Source organism: Hibiscus syriacus, unplaced genomic scaffold (genome assembly GCF_006381635.1).
Source record: "Hibiscus syriacus cultivar Baekdansim isolate YM2019G1 unplaced genomic scaffold, ASM638163v2 tig00002866_pilon, whole genome shotgun sequence".
Classification (NCBI taxonomy): domain Eukaryota; kingdom Viridiplantae; phylum Streptophyta; class Magnoliopsida; order Malvales; family Malvaceae; genus Hibiscus; species Hibiscus syriacus.
In genome coordinates this window covers 68,924-87,818 of record NW_024061950.1, presented here as the reverse complement: position 1 = coordinate 87,818, position 18,895 = coordinate 68,924, and the positions used below count along the sequence as shown (strand labels likewise).

The following is an 18,895-nucleotide window of genomic DNA, read 5'->3' as shown; positions in this document are numbered from 1 at the left end:
TTGAAAGATTTAAAAGTTTGGGGACAGATTCAAAATGAGGGTCATATTTTGAGGATGAATTTGGAATGTTCAAAAGTTTAAGGACTAATTTATAATGAAAATTATAGTTTGAGGATGAAATTGGTATATTCAAAAGTTTAGAGAACAATTTAAAATGATTCATAGTTTGAGGACATATGATGCAATTAACTCTATTTATTAAAAAAAAAACTCTTTTAACAGTGAACATTCGTACACCCCTACAAACGTCATATTTTTATATGATACCTTTAAAAATAACAACAATCTTTCAACTATTGAAATTATTTGATTCGTGTTATCCGGAATTATTAAATTAAATATAGTTTTTTATTTTATAAATTAGCATAAAAAAGTAATGGCATTGGAAAAAATGGATGGTTTGAGCGTTGAAATTTGAAGGTCGCCAATTGCGGAGATTTAGGCTGGGATTTTCGTGATACAACCGTTTACTATTTTAATATTATTCATAAATTAAAAAAACTTGGGGTAAATTACACCATAAGTTACATATTATTTATATATTACAAATGGTTCACCATGTTATAAGTTTGTAACAAACAAGTCACTCTATTTATTGATTGTAATAATTATTTTATTTTTATTTATAAATTAATAAATAAATTACTCTATTTATTGAGTATAACAATCCTATCACTATGTTTATCGATTACAGTAAACATGTCACTGAGAGACCTGAGTGACATGTTTGTTATCATGATCAATAGAATGACTAATTTTGTATTTTTTTTTTTAAATTTAGTGACACATTTGTAATCATACTAATAATTAATGTCATGTGATATAGTTCACTCGAAAAAGGAGATTTAAAGTAGTTGGAAAAATTAAAACTAAAGGTAAAGTAAACAAATACAGAGTATTACTTTATTGAGTTTTTCGACTATTAATAGTTATAAAATGATCCCTTAACTATAAGACGTTATTTTTTAAGTCTCAAACTATTAAAAGTTACAAAATGGTCACTCAACTATTCATTGTGTTCCAAACTCGTCCTTTTTCGTTGGATGTTAACATGCTTACTAGGATATCATAGTCGTTTGAGATTATATCATATTATATAATATCTTAGTCAGCATGTTAACATTTATCTCAAACTATCATCAATTTTTAATGGATAAGTACGAGTTTGAAACACAATGAATAATTGAGTGATCATTTTGTAACCTTTAATAGACAAAAGACTAAAAATATAACGTCTTATAATAAAGATAACATTTTATAAGTTTTAATAATCTCAAAGATTCAATAAAATAATATTTTATATATATTTTACCATAAAATTAAAATGAAAAGGTCAAACATGCATTTACTTTGCTTGCTTTATCTATCCTTGCTTGCTCTTCACTTTCTCTCACTTTCTTCCCTTTGTTTCCCTTTCAGCTTTGCTTTTTTTTAAATTCCAACAATCTTTTTGCTCTTTGCTTCAAGTTCCTTAATTGAGTGACAAAAGCACCATCTTCATCATCATCATAATCAAATCATCATTGTTTAAAGAAAAACTCCTTTCACTCAAATTCTATTGTAAACCTTTGCTTCTTCCTTAAAAAGACACCACTTTCTCTTGCTCTGTTTCTCTCGGGGAAAAAAAGTTTATGGGTTCTGTTTCTTGAATCTCGGTTTCCACTGCGATTATTGATCTGGGTGTTCAACAATCTTCACATATTTTGCGTTTTGTTTTATAAATCATGGGAACTTGGGATAATTCAATGGATCAGAGCGATCCCTTTGAGTCAGCATTGAGTTCCATGGTGTCTTCACCTGCAGCTTCGAATGTCCCTGTTTCTGGGGAAAATGTAATGATGAGGGAATTGATTGGAAAATTGGGGAACATATGTAGTTCTGGTGATGCTTCTTGTTATACTACTCCATTGAATTCACCTCCGAGGTTCGATCTTTCAATGGTGAATTTGCCGAATCGTTCATCGTTGGCGGCGCCGTTTTCGGCTGATCCTGGATTCGCTGAGAGGGCTGCTAGATTTTCCTGTTTTAGTTCCAGCGGGAATTCCGGTGGCTTCAATGATCCATTAATGGATTCCTTTAAGCTTTCTGGCAATCAACCCATTAATGTTGATGGATCTCAGAGCAACAAGAATTCTGGTTCCGATAAGAAAAACAGTGGGGTTTCAAGGTCTTCCTCGCCGGAGAATGCCGAATCCGGTGTTTCCAAGGATGAATCTTCAGTTTTCCAGCAGATCCAATCCCAGAACGATGCCGGCACCAGGAAAAGGAAATCAACTCCGAGGGAAAAACCAAAAGAAATCCCATCTCCAGCAGCTGATGATGCCAAGGTACTTGAAGTTATTCGAATTGTCGAATTCTATCGAAAAATGTAGGGTAAGCTAATGATAGATATCCATTTCAGGTTGCATCAGAGAACGAGGAATCGAACTCGAAACGAAGCAGGCGAAATGGAGCTCCGGCTGGGAATGGGAATGCTAAAGGATCAAATGATGGGAATGAGAAGCAAAGGAAAGAGAATTCGAAGTTGCTGGAGCCGCCGAAGGATTATATCCATGTCAGGGCCAGAAGGGGTCAAGCAACTGATAGCCATAGTCTTGCAGAAAGAGTATGAAAACCTCGAAAATCAATGATCTGTAGTAGCTATTCATTGCATAGTAATTGAGGTTTATGTTCGTCTAATGTTCGTATCGAATCGAAATTTCGCAGGTTCGAAGAGAGAAAATAAGTGAAAGGATGAAGTTCCTTCAGGATCTTGTTCCTGGTTGCAATAAGGTCAGCATAATTCGTGTTCGATAAATGCCTCGAACGTTCATTCGGATTAGCATATTAAATCGGGAAGTCTATTCGTTGCAGGTGACTGGTAAAGCAGTTATGCTTGATGAAATCATTAACTATGTGCAGTCCTTACAGCGCCAGGTTGAGGTAAGCTGAATTTCCGACGTCTCTGCCATTGATCGTAATGTCGATTTCGGTTCGAGGGCGGAAAGTATGTCTGATGAACTGATATCTGTCTGCAGTTTCTATCTATGAAGTTGGCCACTGTGAATCCGAGGATGGATGTTAACATGGAAGCCCTTCTATCAAAGGATGTAAGTTAATCTCCCTTATATTAGTCTCTCTATTCGGCAACTCATCCCGATTTTTCAAGCGACGATCTTGCTATCGTTGTGTTCTGCAGATGTTCCAATCCCGTGGACAGTTGCCGCACGGAATTTATTCGATCGATTCATCACCGGCATTCCCTTACGGTTATCAGCCCCAGCAAGGGCTACTACCACTTACCAATGGCATACCGAATACCACCGAGACTCCGTTCTCGATGAAAACACAAGGCTTCCTGCTGCCTTCGGTCGACGGTTTCACCGATGCTCATCCTCAGGTCGGACCAATGTGGGAAGATGATCTCCAGAGCATTGTTCAAATGGGGTTTGCCCAGAATCAGCCACAAAGCTATCAAGGTAAAGCATGAACTCAACCATGTCCGATCAATTACGTTACTTCGACTATTCGGAATCAGGCATGGTTCGAGTTCGAATAACGAATCCGATCCGGTTTTTCAATGTCTGGTGCAGGCTCAATACCAACAGGGCAAGTGAAACTCGAGCTATGAGCTACCACTAAACACCACCATTGTAAATAGAAACGGAAAGCCTTATTTTCCCAGAAATTGTTTCTGAGACCCCAAATTTTAGAGATTTCTTACAACAAATCCTGATTTGTAATATTTTAGTACTAATCACAATCAAGTCCATGTATGGAGGTTGAAAGAAGAGATGAATTTTTATGTAATACTTCCGTTTCAACCATATGTCTTTGTGTTACGATCTCGAGGATCGAATCGAAGTCTTCGGCTAATATTCTTCCGCAGATTATGGTTTTGTTAATGTTAAAAAAAAGTGCAGATAACATCAACAGCAAAACGAAACAGTTGTGTCCAATGAAATTTATCCATTTTCTTTTGTTTTTTCTTTTCTCGGCAACCAAACAAAAGCTACAGGTAAAACGAAAAAGACAGCATTTCTCCCTCATTGCTTTCAGATTTAGCTGGAAAATAAATTAAAAATCAGATATTCGTTTACTTGTAAACAGCTGTTAAGGTGGGGACAATTCATCTCTTGAGATGATTAGCCATATTTTGTGTTTTTGAGCTGTAATCCATTGCATCTCTTCCAACAAAATAATCTCCCAGTTTACCTGCATTCTTAATTTTTTGGTCAAATTTGTCATTAGTCCTTTATTATGTATAAGTTGTGTAATTTAGTCCATGCATTATAATTTAATCAATTTTAATTTGTATATTTTACGAGTCTTTAAATTTTAATTTTGACTCAAATAATACTAGAATGATTTTATAATTTTTAATAGGTTATGGTATAAAACAATTCACGATGCAAACATGATATGGATACATAAATATATCTGAATGTAATTATAAACATGCAAGTATGATATGAATACATAAACATATTGAATGAAATTCTAAACACAAAAAATACACTAACGATAAATAAAGGGTAAATTATGTGTTTAGTACCTAAACTATCAGTTTTGGTCCGTTTTAGTACTTAAACTTTCATTTTTTAAAAATCATACGTAAAATTTAGTTTTTCTTTCATTTTATACCCTTGATCAAAATTTAACGTTAAGTTTTTAGAAAACTGAAAGTTTAGGTATTAAAATGAACCAAAACTCATAGTTTAGGTACTAAATGCGTTAGGTTTTTAACGGTGGGTACTAGAATGAAATAAAAACTAAATGTTAAGTATGATTTTGAAAAAATTGAAAGTTTAGGTACTAAAACGAACTAAAACTGATAATTTAGATACTAAATGAGTAGTTTACCCTAAAATAAACGAGAAATTGGTGAAGTTCTGAGTTGGCTGAAGAATAAAAAGACGTCTTTAGTCTCTATAATCCAATCTGCTTTAGAAAATTCTGACAAAAAGAGTGGAACTTCTATTAAAAGGTGATGTTGTGGGAAAAAGAAAGTTAGTGGAATTCATATGTAAAATAGATAAAGATATGACCTTTAAAAAGACAACTTTTCCCCCATGAAAGTTGTCTTTGAAATCCAAAAAGTCTTACAAAAGAGAATTTTTGACAATTGGTGATGGATCTAATTGAATTTTTTTTAAATAGATGATTTTCAAGCAATTTTGTTTGAATTGAGTCGGTTGTTAAGTTAATTCGACATTTGATCTGAATTCGACGTGTTTCGATTTTTTTTATTCTTTTTTTAAATATAAATTTAAATGAGTTTATTTAATGATAAAGTCGAGCCGAATTTGAGGGGAGAAATAGTTAACCTAACCGAAGATAATAATATATTTTTTTCTCATATATTTAGAGATGATTATAATAAGACTTATATAACAAATAAGTACCTAAAGTGTGTCATATTTTTCATTTAAATACCAAAAGTATTTTTTGATCACAATAAGTACCTAAATATATATTTTTTGGTCAAAATAAGTACCTAAAATATTTTTTTCATCTAAGTACCTAAACAACAACAACAACAGCAACAAAACTCTATTCTCATATGCATCTAAGTACCTAAAGTATTATTTAATTAATCTCTCATGCCAACTTTTTTAGAACTTAGATGAAAAAATTTGAATAGTTTAGGTACCTATTTTGACATAAAATATTTTAAATACTTATTTTGACCAAAAAAATAACCGTAGGTATTTATTTTGACAAAAAAATACTTTAGGTGCTTAAATGAAAAAATATATATTTTAGTACTTATTTGTGGTATAAGTCTTATAATAATACACTTCTCTAAACCTTTTCAATTAGATTCATATTTTACTTAATAAAAAAGATCATATATATCAGTATCTATCGGGTCGAGTGTAAATTTTTATCCTTAAAACCGAATCAAACTTCAAGTTAGATAGAACTTTTCTAAATTTGAGTTAGTTCAAATACGAACGGAAAGAATATTATATTTAGATTAAATTCGAATAAATAAAAATTCGATCTGATACGATCAATAACCATTCTTACTCTTTTTCCCCTCTACCTACCTAATAATCCTCCAAATCGTTATTGGTTCATTGCTATTTAAACAAGAAGTTTTATTTTCTTCAATTACTTAAAATGATAGTAATAAATTACAGGGTAAATTTCACCTTTAGTACCTAAACTATTAATTTTGATCTGTTTTAGTATCTAAACTTTCAATTTTTCATAAGTATATCTAATGTTTAGTTTTCATTCATTTTAGTACCCGCCATTAAAAACTTAACACGTTTAGTACCTAAACTATATGTTTTAGTCCGTTTTAGTGCCTAAACTTTCAATCTTTTCAAAATTTAACTTTAAATTTTGAACAAGGGTACTAAAATGAAATAAAAAGTAAAGTTTTTAATGGCATGGTACTAAATGAAATAAAAACTAAACTTAAGTTATGATTTTGAATAAAAACCCCGAAACTTTAGATACTAAAATTGATGAAAATTAATAGTTTAAGTATTAAATGCACAGTTTACCCTAAATTATATTTTGAAATTATTTGATTGAATGAATCTGACACAACACTGCAAATTGTAAGATTATTCTCCCACAAGAAAAGTTTCAAATCCATATGCTCATGATGAACTTTTAACAAGAATATCTCAACTCTTTGTAATGGACAGTTTGGTGCATCTGTTTTTGTCTAATTAATTTGTTGTACTTTTAGGTATTAATGGATGTGGTTGATGGTTATGATTAATCAAGGACAATTTATTTGAGATAATTGCCCTTATTCAAAGGGATTTTGCTTTAATTAGACAAGATTTTTCACCTGTGATTAGGGGAATATTAATTTTTTTAATTAAATTCTCATTAATTATCTTGGACTCATAGTCATTTACCATGCACGTTCTTTCTTTTCGAATAAAATTCGTATCTTTTTTTCAATTTGACCCTTACGAGTGCAGCCCAATTTCCTACCACATAAGTAAAGGTGCGACCTATTCTTTATCGGGTACTATGTCACTGTAATAGTTTAAGTATTAAAACAGATTAAAATCGATAGTTTAGATAATAAATGCGTAATTTATCCTTAAATCTAGGACAACCAATGAGATTTAAATGGTTGGATCAATAAAAGTAGTCAATACCTTTCAACATCATCAATGTCACATTTTGATAGTGATTGCTAGAGCAAATTGTGTGACTAAATCCAGCATGATATGGACAAATCAGTCTAGTGATTATGATATAAGCATTGTCAATTAAATTCAAATTTAGTACACAAATTTATTGATCCGAGTTGATTATAAGGTAATTTGTATTTAAAGAGTAAAATATACAAATGATCTCCGACTATAGTATATTGGTTTATAGAGTTCATTGACTATTAAAAGTTACAAAATGGTCATTCGACTATAGGGAGTTATTTGCTAAGTCTCTCGACTATTGAAAGTTATAAAATGGTCACTCAAGTATCCGTTATATTTCAAACTCGTCCTTTTCCGTTAAAAAAATTAATGGTCGTCTAAGTTGGGCGTTACCATATTGACTAAGATCTGATAGTTATTTGAGATTACGAGATTAGATTTTATCATGTCTAAGTCAGCAGGTTAATGTACAGCTCAGACTACCGTCAATTTTTTAACGAAAAATGACGAGTTTGGAACATAATGAATAGTCGGGTAACCATTTTGTAACTTTTAATAGTCAAGGGACTCGACAAAGCAACTCCCTATAGTCGGAGGACCATTTGGTAACTTTTAATAGTCGGAGACTCAATAAAACAAATCCTATAGTCAGGGGACTATTTATGTACTTTACCATTATTCGAAAGACTCTTAATTATTTAACAATGTACACTTAAATATTCATGCAAACATAGTACTTGAACCCTGAACTTCAGAGTTAACAACCATCCTTTTTAAAATCGAATTTTAATGTGATTTTAGAAGATTATAGTTTCTTATAGTATGTATGTATGTATGCATGTATGCATGTATGCATGTATGCATGTATGCATGTATGCATGTATGCATGTATGCATGTATGCATGTATGCATGTATGCATGTATGCATGTATGTATGTATATGTAAATCATTAAAACTTATTATATGTAAGAGTGAAGGTGTGAAAAAACATTAATGTGAATAATTACTATATAACTTTAAATAGTTAGGTAAAATTAGTTGCATCATTGGATTCTTATTGTCCCACAGTTGCAAGTTACAACTGCAATTGCTTTAATTAACAGAACCAGTTTGAATCTTCTACTTTGGTTTATGTTAATGTCATCCACTTCAATAAATAATACCTCAATATTAATATTTTAATACAATAAATTATTAAAATTTCATCCTAATTCTTATTTTTGTGATTAAATATATTTTTAAAATCTCTATAAATTTGACTTCATTATTAGATATATGATCATTTGAATATATAAAAGAAATTAAATAAAACTCATATTATTTTTTTCTTTTAGTGTAGTCTTTCAACTCAAAAACAAACAAACTGAATATGGTCATTTGACTACGTTTTTCTGTAATTGACAGTTACGGTGTTGACGTGACAGTTCACAGTTCTGACATAACAATCTACGATGTTGACGTGACAGTCCTTCTGTCATGTCATCCTCCATGTTATGAACCCCCGTGAACTGCCATGTTAGCATCGTAACAGTCAACGATGAAAAATGTTGGTCAAATGATCACATGGGTTTATTTATGAGTTAGAGGGACATATTAAAAAAATAATAATACGAGAACCACATTGGTTTTTTTTATAGGCATCTGATTCAAAGCTGATTCATTTTAAGCAGTGACAGATCCAAAAATTGAGGGTCCAAAATTTTAATTTTCTTTTGTTAAAAATAACGGGTTGCAAAAAAATTTATTTTTTCCCTTTTTTCTTTAATACATCAAATTAAATTTAATAATTTTTCTAAAATAATGGGATACATTTAACCCGAAACTTAATGCATCATCCCCTTATTTTAACCTAAATAATATAATGAATGATCAAGAGAGATTGATGTAATATGTTTATTTGTGGAGTTTATAATTAATGATGATTTAGAAGGTACCTATATGCTAGATGTCACTTTAATTCTTTTATATCATCCTTTATATTTGTTAATATTCTACACCATTCTTAAATTTTTTAAATCTACGTACTATTTATGTATTTTTTAATAATTTAATTTAATATTTTCTAAAACTTTATAATTTTGTGTTTTCTAAATTATTAACATAACCTTTCAAATTTACGTGTTTAACATAAAATTATGTATCCGACCATATTTTTACGTGATTTTCTTTAATTTCAACAAGTGTTCATTACTTTAACTTTGGTTGGTATATATTCTGTAAACGTAATTTTTATATCTATTATTTTTTGTGCTCGAATGAGATCGAGTCAGGAATTTAATGTTCGGGTTGAAATAAATTTAAAAAAAATAGGGATGTTAAAAAGGTCGTGTTAAAATGACTTAATTGAACCATTAATTGTCTAAAAGGGACCAAAATGTAATTTTCCATTTTCCCAAAGCTAAAATGATTAAATTGTAGCATCTATAACGAGATATTGGTGATGTATGGCCAGGGTTTAAGATGCTTATTTGTCCTATTTAATCACCAGCAAATGCCAGCCCCGATGCTTTATGAATTTGGGTATCAAAAAGTGTCAAAAATGGTCCCCATAGTTTTGGGTTAGATTGAATTGATTTCGTAGGGAAGACAAAACCACAAGCTTCTTGTTTTATGGCCTTTAATAATTGTAATATAAGATATAGAAACAAATAATATCGACCTCAGTGTAAAAAAAAAGAATATTGTTCTTTATAGAAGATCCAAATTCGAACAGTTATATTTACAAAATACATATAAATTATTATAATTAAGAAAGATTCTTATATTGCACTATCTTATAATTACCTCAAATTATTAAAATGCATATACGAATATATACAAATATCAAGTTCAAGTAATGATGTGGTCTTATGGTAATGGAGGTAATGTACTTTTGGTTTTAGGGTTTTATCATGATTAATCTAGATCGACGCACACATAAATTTTACGGGTGAATTTTTCAACAATATTTTTTTTACATTTATAAAGATTCAAACTCAATACCTACTAAGTTTGTAAGGGTATTATTTTGAAAAAAAATGATTAAATTTAACTCTGTAGAAAAAAAATTGTATATCCATTATTTTTAAAAAATAAATTAAAATTTTAAATCCTCATTCTTAAATTTTTGGATCCGCCACTAAATATCATAGATCATTCTTGGCTAACACATGCATGTGCTAAACTTAAATTTGAATTGGTTATGGTATGAACATAACGCACATGCATATTAGGATGTAACATTGGGTATAAAGAAATATTATCTTTATATTACACCGAAAATATTATAATTTTTTTAAATATTTATTCTATATAGTTCCTTAACTTTAAATAAAAATAAAGACAAATATTACTTGTAAATAAAGAAAAAAAAAGAAAAGTATATTAATTTTAAAAGTAAAGAACTCTAAAATACAGTGTCTTGATAATTGGTTTTGAAAACTTACTAATTAAGTGACCAAGACGAATAAAATTTAAATATCTGAAAGTTGAGAGAAACACGTTAAAAATTGGGTGGTTAAACATGTAATTTATTCTTATATTATTAAGGTATTTAAATAATTATCCGTTATTAGAATAATGATTATTATATAATACTCCCTATGCCCCCGTTAAATTTGTCACTTTTGTGTTTTAAAATTGTCCTATTCAAGTTGTCCATTTGAAAAAAATCAACAACTTTTACTAGACACATTTTTCTTTCTATCATTTTCTTAGTTTCTCGACAAAATAAAATTTAACTTTTATAGGATAAATTGTCATTTTAATTTTTTTTACAACACATCTCTTACACAAACCTTTTCTTCCTAAAATAATTTGAAATTCAACAATGGACAATATAAATGGGACGAGAGCAGTAGTAAAAATGTCGTCTGAAATCATTATTTCATAATCGTGATATTAAGAAGGGTAAAGTATACAGATGTTTCTCGGACTATATGATGTTGTTTTGTTAAGTTATTTGACTATCAATAATTACAAAATGGTCATTTGACTATTCTTCATGTTCCATTAAAAAATGACGGCAATCCGAGTTGAATATTAATCATATAATCTATTGTATGAGATATGATAAAATTATATGATAAAATCTGATCCCAAAATCTCAAACGACTATCATATCTCAGACAATAGATTAACATCTAACTTAGAATGTCATTAAGTTTTTAACGAAAAAGACGAGTTTGAAAAATAATAAATAATTGGATGATTTTATAGTATAAGGACTATTATATAACTTTTAATAGTCGGGGGACTCAGTAAAAAGTGTCATACAATCGAAAGACTATTATCTATTTTACCCTAATAATAATGATTATAATTCATAATAGCACTAATTATTTTTTATAATCGCAATAGATATAATGTAAACGAAAATACAAGTATAATTATATTTATTATTGTATATAAATGCAGCCACTTGTCAATTTATCCATGCAGCTGTCCTCCCTTACGAAAATGAAAATCCTTATCAGCATTTCAACAATACCCAAAACGATAAGCAAGGATGGATTGAGGGAATATTTAATTTTTTTTATTAATTTTTTTATTGATTATTTGATTTTTATATCTTTAATATAAATTTTTAAATTTACACCTCTAACATAAATTTTTGTTGCCACCATCAGAATCGACATCCCCCATCATCACGTCTTTCTTTTCCATCAACCACCGGTTTATACGGTTCATACGGTTCACAACAGTGACGGAGTCATGGTTTGGTTAAGTTGGACACTTTTTCACCTTGAAATCTATTTTTTTTTTCCGATTATTTACTTATTTTATTGATAGTGTCTACCTTAAAACATGAGTTTTTTTATTAGTTAATTATTCGGATGTTGCCTACCCTGAAATTTTATTTATACTCGTCCCATTTAAAAAATTTATGTTATTAACATATTTGTGTCCATTCTAAAAAATATTTGTGCATCCGCTACTGATTAACAACATATTACCATTAAATAGGATGATTACAACATAATCTACATACGGTAATCGGTGTCATCTCCCTCTCAATAACCAAAAACATGCAGGGTCACGTTGATGCTCGTGTCTTGTCTTCCCCGGTTTGCTTGTTCCGTCCATCGATTCATTTAATCGCCTTAAATTGCGTGTCGAATGCTCGAAACAGTGTGCCCACTCGTGAACTTGACCCATCACTCCACTTGTCTTTCTTTCTCAGTTTTTGTTGCCTATATATATATATATATATATATATATATAATATAAACCAAAACAACCCTACTACTTCACAACCATATCATTGAGAGTAGCACTAGGACTAGGAGCACAGGTTAGAGATATGGCCAAAGCTGGGGTGATCATTCTTCTCTCGTTGTTGTTGTTGGTGATAACAGTGTCGACGTTCACGGTGGTTGAAGGGTTGGGAGGTCGAACACCGATAAACGACGTGAAGAACAACAAGGAGGTCCAAGAGCTCGGGAGGTTCTCGGTGGAAGAGTATAACAGGCGGAGGCAAGGGCGGTTACGTCATAACGGTGGTGGTTCGTCGTCGTCGTCGTCAACAGCGGCATTGGTTTTTTCTCAAGTGGTGGAGGCTGAGAAGCAGGTGGTTTCCGGGATCAAGTATTATCTCAAGATTAAAGCCATGCAGGGTGGACTAACCAAGACCTCTGAATCGGTGGTTTTGGTTAAACCTTGGGCTAAATCCAAGGATTTGCTCAACTTTTCCCCTTCTAAACAATAAAAATGAGTCATTTCCCATGTTTGTTTGTGTTTTGAGGGCCTAAGAGCGCGTAATCTTAATCAATAAAGAGATTAATAAGAAAGGTAAACTACAATTCGTATCTAAACTATTTCGTAATATCAGTTTTTGGTCTATTTTAATATTTTAATTTTTAATTTTTTTCTTCAAAATAATGCATAAGTTTAGTTTTTATTTTATTTTAATAGTACGCTGTTAGAAATTTAACGCATTTAGTACCTAAATTATTAGTTTGGTTTGTTTTAATATTTAAACTTTTAAAATTTTCAAAACGTAACGTTAAATTTTAAACGGATACTAAAATAGAATAAAAATTAAAGTTTTTAACGGTATGATATTAAAATTGAAACGAATGGAACAAAAATAAAAGTTTTTAACGGTACGATATTAAAAATGAAACAAAAGCTATAATTTAGGTATATTTTTTAAAAAATTAAAAATTTAGGTATTAAAATGAACTAAAATTGATAGTTTAAATATTAAATGTGTAATTTTCCTAATAAGAAATATGATACAATACTCATTTAGTACCTAAACTATCAATTTTGATCCATTTTAATATCTAAATTTTTAATTTTTTCAAAACTTAACGTTAAATTTTGAACATGATACTAAAATAAAATAAAAACTAAAGTTTTTAGCGATATGGTACTAAAAATGAAACCTAAACTTAGGTATGGTTTTGAAAAAAATTAAAAGTTTAGGTAATAAAACGGACTAAAACTGATAGTTAAGGCATTAAACACGAAATATAACCTAACAATAAATATGGTGATTAACTTTTTTTTTATACCAGAAATTCTGGGTTTATGAGAAAATACAGCATGAAGTCAAAGGACAAAACTTTAACATAATGTAAACATTCTTGAGAATCCAAAAACACCATCTTTTTATTAGATGAACTAGAAGAATATCATCATCATGCATGGCTTAATCATGCCTTGATCATAGGGGCAGGCCGGTCCTGTTTTGTTGAATTCGATTGCTCTAACTTGGTCATCTTTGCAAATATGTTGCCATAGAATTGTGCATCCTTCTTGTTGTACTCCCTCATCTTCTCCTTCAGGACTCGGTACTCCATCTTCAGATCCCTGGTATCAACAAAAAAAACATAAATTTAACAAGTTAAAATGGCATTAGAGGTCCTGTATTTCAAAAAATTTACTTTAGAGAAGAAAATCAACGTAGTCCTCGTATTATTTTTCTTTCAATGGGATCCTTTAACACCTACACTGCCGTTTAACTAACGCTTTTCGTTGTTTCACCGTTACAGTCAACGAATGTTACGGTGTTGACACAACAATTCACTATACTGATACGACGGTCCACGATATTGACATGGCAGTCTACGGTGGTTGATAACATGACATATAATAACTGTACTAAAACAACTTACTGATGAATGCATTATACCTGTTATTAGGGTCCATTTCCAGGGCTTTTTTACATCCGCCTCTGCCAGATCCAGATCAACAAGTTGAATATATGCTTCAGCTCTCCTGTATAGGGCTTTAACGTTCCTACTTTCAAGCTCCAACACCTATAAAAGCACACATGCACATGCTTGATTTACATTCTCTCATCAAGACGAGATTTACGTGCAGGGATGGACCGAGGGAGCAGCCGCACCCTATAAAAAATTTTAATATAATTTCTCAAGTTTGCATCTCCTGACGTAAATTACTGTGTTCGTCCCTGTCTATGTGGCATTAAAGCTATTACCTTGGTACATAGCTCCTCAGTCTGCTTGTACTCTTTGAGTTTCAATTGGCAAGCTGCATTGTTGAGATTGCAAGTCACTTTCAGCAACTTGCATTGCTGCTGCTCCTCATGGCTGATAGAATAGTCATTCTCTATGTACCTAATAGCTTGAAACCGTCGAATCTTTTAAGTAAAAACAGTCAAGAATTTGTATAATATGGGGTGTAAATAAATAGAGCTTGAACGAATAGGTTATGCTCGTGTTCGTTTATTTATTTTTGAAGGTGTTCATGTTCGTTCATGTTGTTTAATTTTTTAGCATCGTGTTCGTTTATTTAATTTTGAAGTTGTTCGTATTCTTTTATTTAACATTCGTAAACGTGTCAGTTTAATATTAGTGAACATGTCCGTTTAAATGTTAGCGAACATTTCGTTTATAACGTTCGCGAACATGTTCGTTTAAAATAAAATGGAAAATAGAGAGATGGAAAAGGTTTTCTTTGTGTTACAATAGGAAAAATGGTAAACTACACAACTAGTTCTTAAACTTCATAGGATTCATAGTTTAAACTCCAAATTTCATCATATATTCAATTTAGTATGTATCTTCACTAATATTCAAAATATAAAAAAAATAAAACGAGCTTCTAAACGTGTTTGTTCGTGAACATAAACGAACCGAACATATTTCTGTTCATGTTCGCTCGTTTATTAAGTGACAAAAGTTTTATTCATACTCATTTATTTAGCTACATAAATGAACATTATACAAACGGTTCACGAACAGTTCACCGAACGCTCTGTTCATTTACACCCCTATATAATTGATAAAGTTGATGGTGAACTACACAATTAGTGCTTAAACTTCTTAGAGTTCATAATTTAAACTCAAAATTTCATCATATATTCAATTTAGTATGTACCTTCACTAATATTCAAAATATAAAAAAAAAATGAGCTTGTTCGTGAACAAAAATAAACCGAACACATCTTGTGTTCGTTCATTTGTTAAATGAACATAAAAGTTTTGTTCATACTCATTTATTTAACTACATAAACGAACATTATACGAACAATTCATCGAACCCTCTGTTCATTTACACCCTTATAAATGATAAAGTTGATGGTGCATAAGTTTACCTTCTCATATCTGTTTGATGCTCTCTCGTAGTAACCAGTCTTGAACAATGCATTACCTTCTTCTTTCTTCTTCATTGCAGCTTCAATCTTTTCTGGTGCATTCATTTCCCAAGATTCTTTCTCCTGCAATCATTCATTGTTAACATATTAAGCACCTGAATCCGAGGAGAGTATGGGAGCAGTCGCTCTCGTAAAAATTTCATATTATCATATATTTTAGATATTTTCTTTATATTTTCTATTTATAATATGTTTTAACCCCTAAAATTCTAGAGGTTCGTTCCCCAATCTGAGGTAACAGGTGAATGTATATACTGACCTTCACAAATGAGACCAACTCAACCTCATAATACACAGTTGAGTTTGCCGGAACGACGGCCAACTCCTGTGATTCCGATGAACCAAAAGCGTATTCGGGCCGAATGGCGATGAGTGCATGCTCTCCTTTCTTCATGGTACTCACAGTTTTTTCAAGACCGTCAACTACTTGTCCTGCAACAAATTTTATCCATGTTAGAAAAAATCAAACAACTTCATGCAAAGCTAAGTGCCTATGGAATGGCATCTAATTGAACCAAATAAGGATGACAACACAATTGTCACCTTCATCAACTTTGAACTCAAAGGGCTCCTCATCATGACCCTTCTTCACAAAGATCTTCCCATCCTCCAGCTTCCCGATTAATTTCACTAACAAAGAGTACAAATAAGAGTGATAAGTATGTTCAGACAACTATCCGAAAAGAGATCACAAGATGTAATGAAATATCGAATTCCATAGCGAGCTTACCTTGGACGACTGTTCCATTAGTTGGACGATCATAACCCTCTCCCTCCTTCATGATCTTCTTCTTGATCTTATTGTCCTTTGTGATATGGACAACGGTCTTCCAAGAAACCAACTCGAGAGTGATATGGAGCGTAGTATTCGGAGGAACAGCACCTTCACTGTCCGATGACGACCTACCGTCCTCACCGAATGCATCTAAATGCAAAAAGGAGTCATTTGGGGTTTCATGGTGTTCCATATACAAACCTATAAAAACATAAAGGATTTGAACTTACACCGCGGCCTCACTGTCAACAGAACTTTCTCCCCTTTCTTCATCGTTTTTACGGCCTTGGCGAAGGCAGGGCAGAAATAGCCTGCACGGTACATGGTCCAACATCATATTTAACCATTCAGAGTACATTCACATATAGTAGAGAGTGATCATGCTTACCATCTCCTACAGCGAACTCCACCCCTTCTGATTTCGAAACCGGTGTACCATCTTCTAAACAAACTTCATACTTAACTGTCATAAGGACAACGAAACCGCTGTAAGCATGCGGTAGCATAAGGTTTTGAATGACAATCAGAGCAAGAGGAAATGAATCCTGATATACCGAATACTTAATCCAAATCTTTCGGGTTCTGCCGTTTCTCCCCCTCGACAAGTATTTTCTTCAAGATTCCTCCATCTTTGCATATGTCCTTGACACTAGTCCAAGAAAGCAACTCCACATCAAATTGAAGTGTTGAATTAGGAGGAATAGTCGGAGGCGATCCAGAATCACCATACGACAACTCGGGTGGTATCGTGAAAACGGCATTTTCACCCTTCTTCATGGTTTGATACCTTCATCCCAGCCCTTGATTACCTGCCCTGAAAATCACGAAGATAAACAAGCTAGCATATCCGGTTCATTCCTATTACAGATACTCCACATATCGTTTCGTTCAACTAGCTAATTATATAGTCTGTGATTCTTCATTTTCCAACATAAAATTGTGTCCAACACATATCCGAACTCGGGTATGAGGCGTGATGATCCTCCGAATATCGGAAAACTTGGAACATATTAAGCATACTTGTACCAGGCACATAATCCATATCCATCCGACTTTCATGTCCGAATCCATATAACACAGGGCTATATAATCTCTCTTCTCAATGCATCAAGAAAATCATCGGTACCAAACTTCAATATGATTTTACAAGGCTCCAATTGAACAAAGCTTCAAGCTTTGGATCAGAGCATATCTAAATGCGTTGTACAAATCTTTACATTTTACAAGGTCACTGAATCATGCAAAACTGATCTTTTCGATCAATGACCTTTTGAATGTTACAAAACAGTCATTAAACTTTCTAAACAGTTACAAAATGGTCTCCTCCAAGGTTAAAATAGCAAAAATTTCTGATAAGTTTAAGGACTATTCTGTAATAGTTCAATAAACTCGATAAATTTCAATGACCATTTTGTAACTGTTTGAGAATTTAAATGACTATTTTGTAAACAAATTTCTTTGAAAACAAAGATTTATAAAATATTCCACAAATCATCCAATTTTTCTTTATGATCACAAATTCATCACTTGGTTAAGTTCACCAGTAAAATCTGGATAAAGTATATAAATGGTCTCTGACTATAGGATGATGCTTTGGTGAGTCCATCGACTATTAAAAGTTATAAAATAGTCATCCCACTCTAGAATATTAGTCGTCGGAGGACCATCCGTATACTTTACCCTAAAACTACCACATCAAAGGTAAATTGGATAAATTAGATTCATTTACCTACGCCAAGATTGAATTTGAAAGGAGTTTCCCTATCCTGGCTGGAATCAAACTTGGTTGCGTCAATCAAAGTTCCAGTATAATGCACTGCAACCGAAATGAAACCAAACCAATGACTCAAAAATCCCCAAACTAATCAATAGAACACTGAACAAAGAAGAACCCATCATTACCTTCAACTTCCCTTCACCATCACCTTCTTCTTCAGGCCATCTTTTCCGATACACCTCTCCTCGCCGGCTTTGGTGATGGGGTTAACTGGGTCACCCTTTGTGGCTTCTTCCATGTTGATTGCTTTTGGGTGATCGGCGTTTTCTTTCACCGGAAAATGCTCGGAGATTGGTTTTGCAGAAGAGATCGGATTCTATGGGAATATAACGGATTGAAGATAGTTCCGTAACGTTCCCTCCTCTTTTCTAGCGTCTGACATTGTCGTTCCAGTTTGAGATCTTCGCGCTTCACATTTGGGGTAAAGTACACAATAGGTCACTCAACTACATCAATATAATCTTTTGCGTCAATAAACTTTTAAATATTACAAAATAATTATTAAATTTTCTGAATTGTTATAATATTGTCTCTTTGATGTTGTAAATATTGATAAATTTTAAAAAATATTATAATAGTTAGAGAAATTTTATAATTTTATCAATTTTTATTTTTTTAATAATTC

At 31.9% G+C, this 18,895-nt stretch overlaps 2 protein-coding genes and 1 pseudogene across 2 annotated transcripts; 2 read left to right on the top strand and 1 right to left on the bottom strand.

Moving 5' to 3' along the window:
- Positions 1 to 1,456: 1,456 nt before the first annotated feature.
- On the top strand, positions 1,457 to 3,755 carry LOC120160792 (transcription factor bHLH62-like). The gene is made up of 7 exons (XM_039171133.1): positions 1,457 to 2,327; positions 2,402 to 2,605; positions 2,707 to 2,772; positions 2,854 to 2,922; positions 3,018 to 3,089; positions 3,179 to 3,458; positions 3,573 to 3,755. Exons 1-7 carry the CDS (start codon positions 1,725 to 1,727, stop codon positions 3,608 to 3,610), a joined length of 1,332 nt encoding a protein of 443 aa, XP_039027064.1. The 5' UTR covers positions 1,457 to 1,724; the 3' UTR covers positions 3,611 to 3,755.
- Positions 3,756 to 12,331: 8,576 nt separating this feature from the next.
- Positions 12,332 to 12,905, top strand: LOC120160607 (cysteine proteinase inhibitor B-like). The gene has a single exon (XM_039170986.1). It carries the CDS (start codon positions 12,395 to 12,397, stop codon positions 12,797 to 12,799), a length of 405 nt encoding a protein of 134 aa, XP_039026917.1. The 5' UTR covers positions 12,332 to 12,394; the 3' UTR covers positions 12,800 to 12,905.
- Positions 12,906 to 13,589: 684 nt separating this feature from the next.
- Positions 13,590 to 16,817, bottom strand: LOC120160668 (annotated as a pseudogene).
- Between the last annotated feature and the right edge of the window lie 2,078 nt (positions 16,818 to 18,895).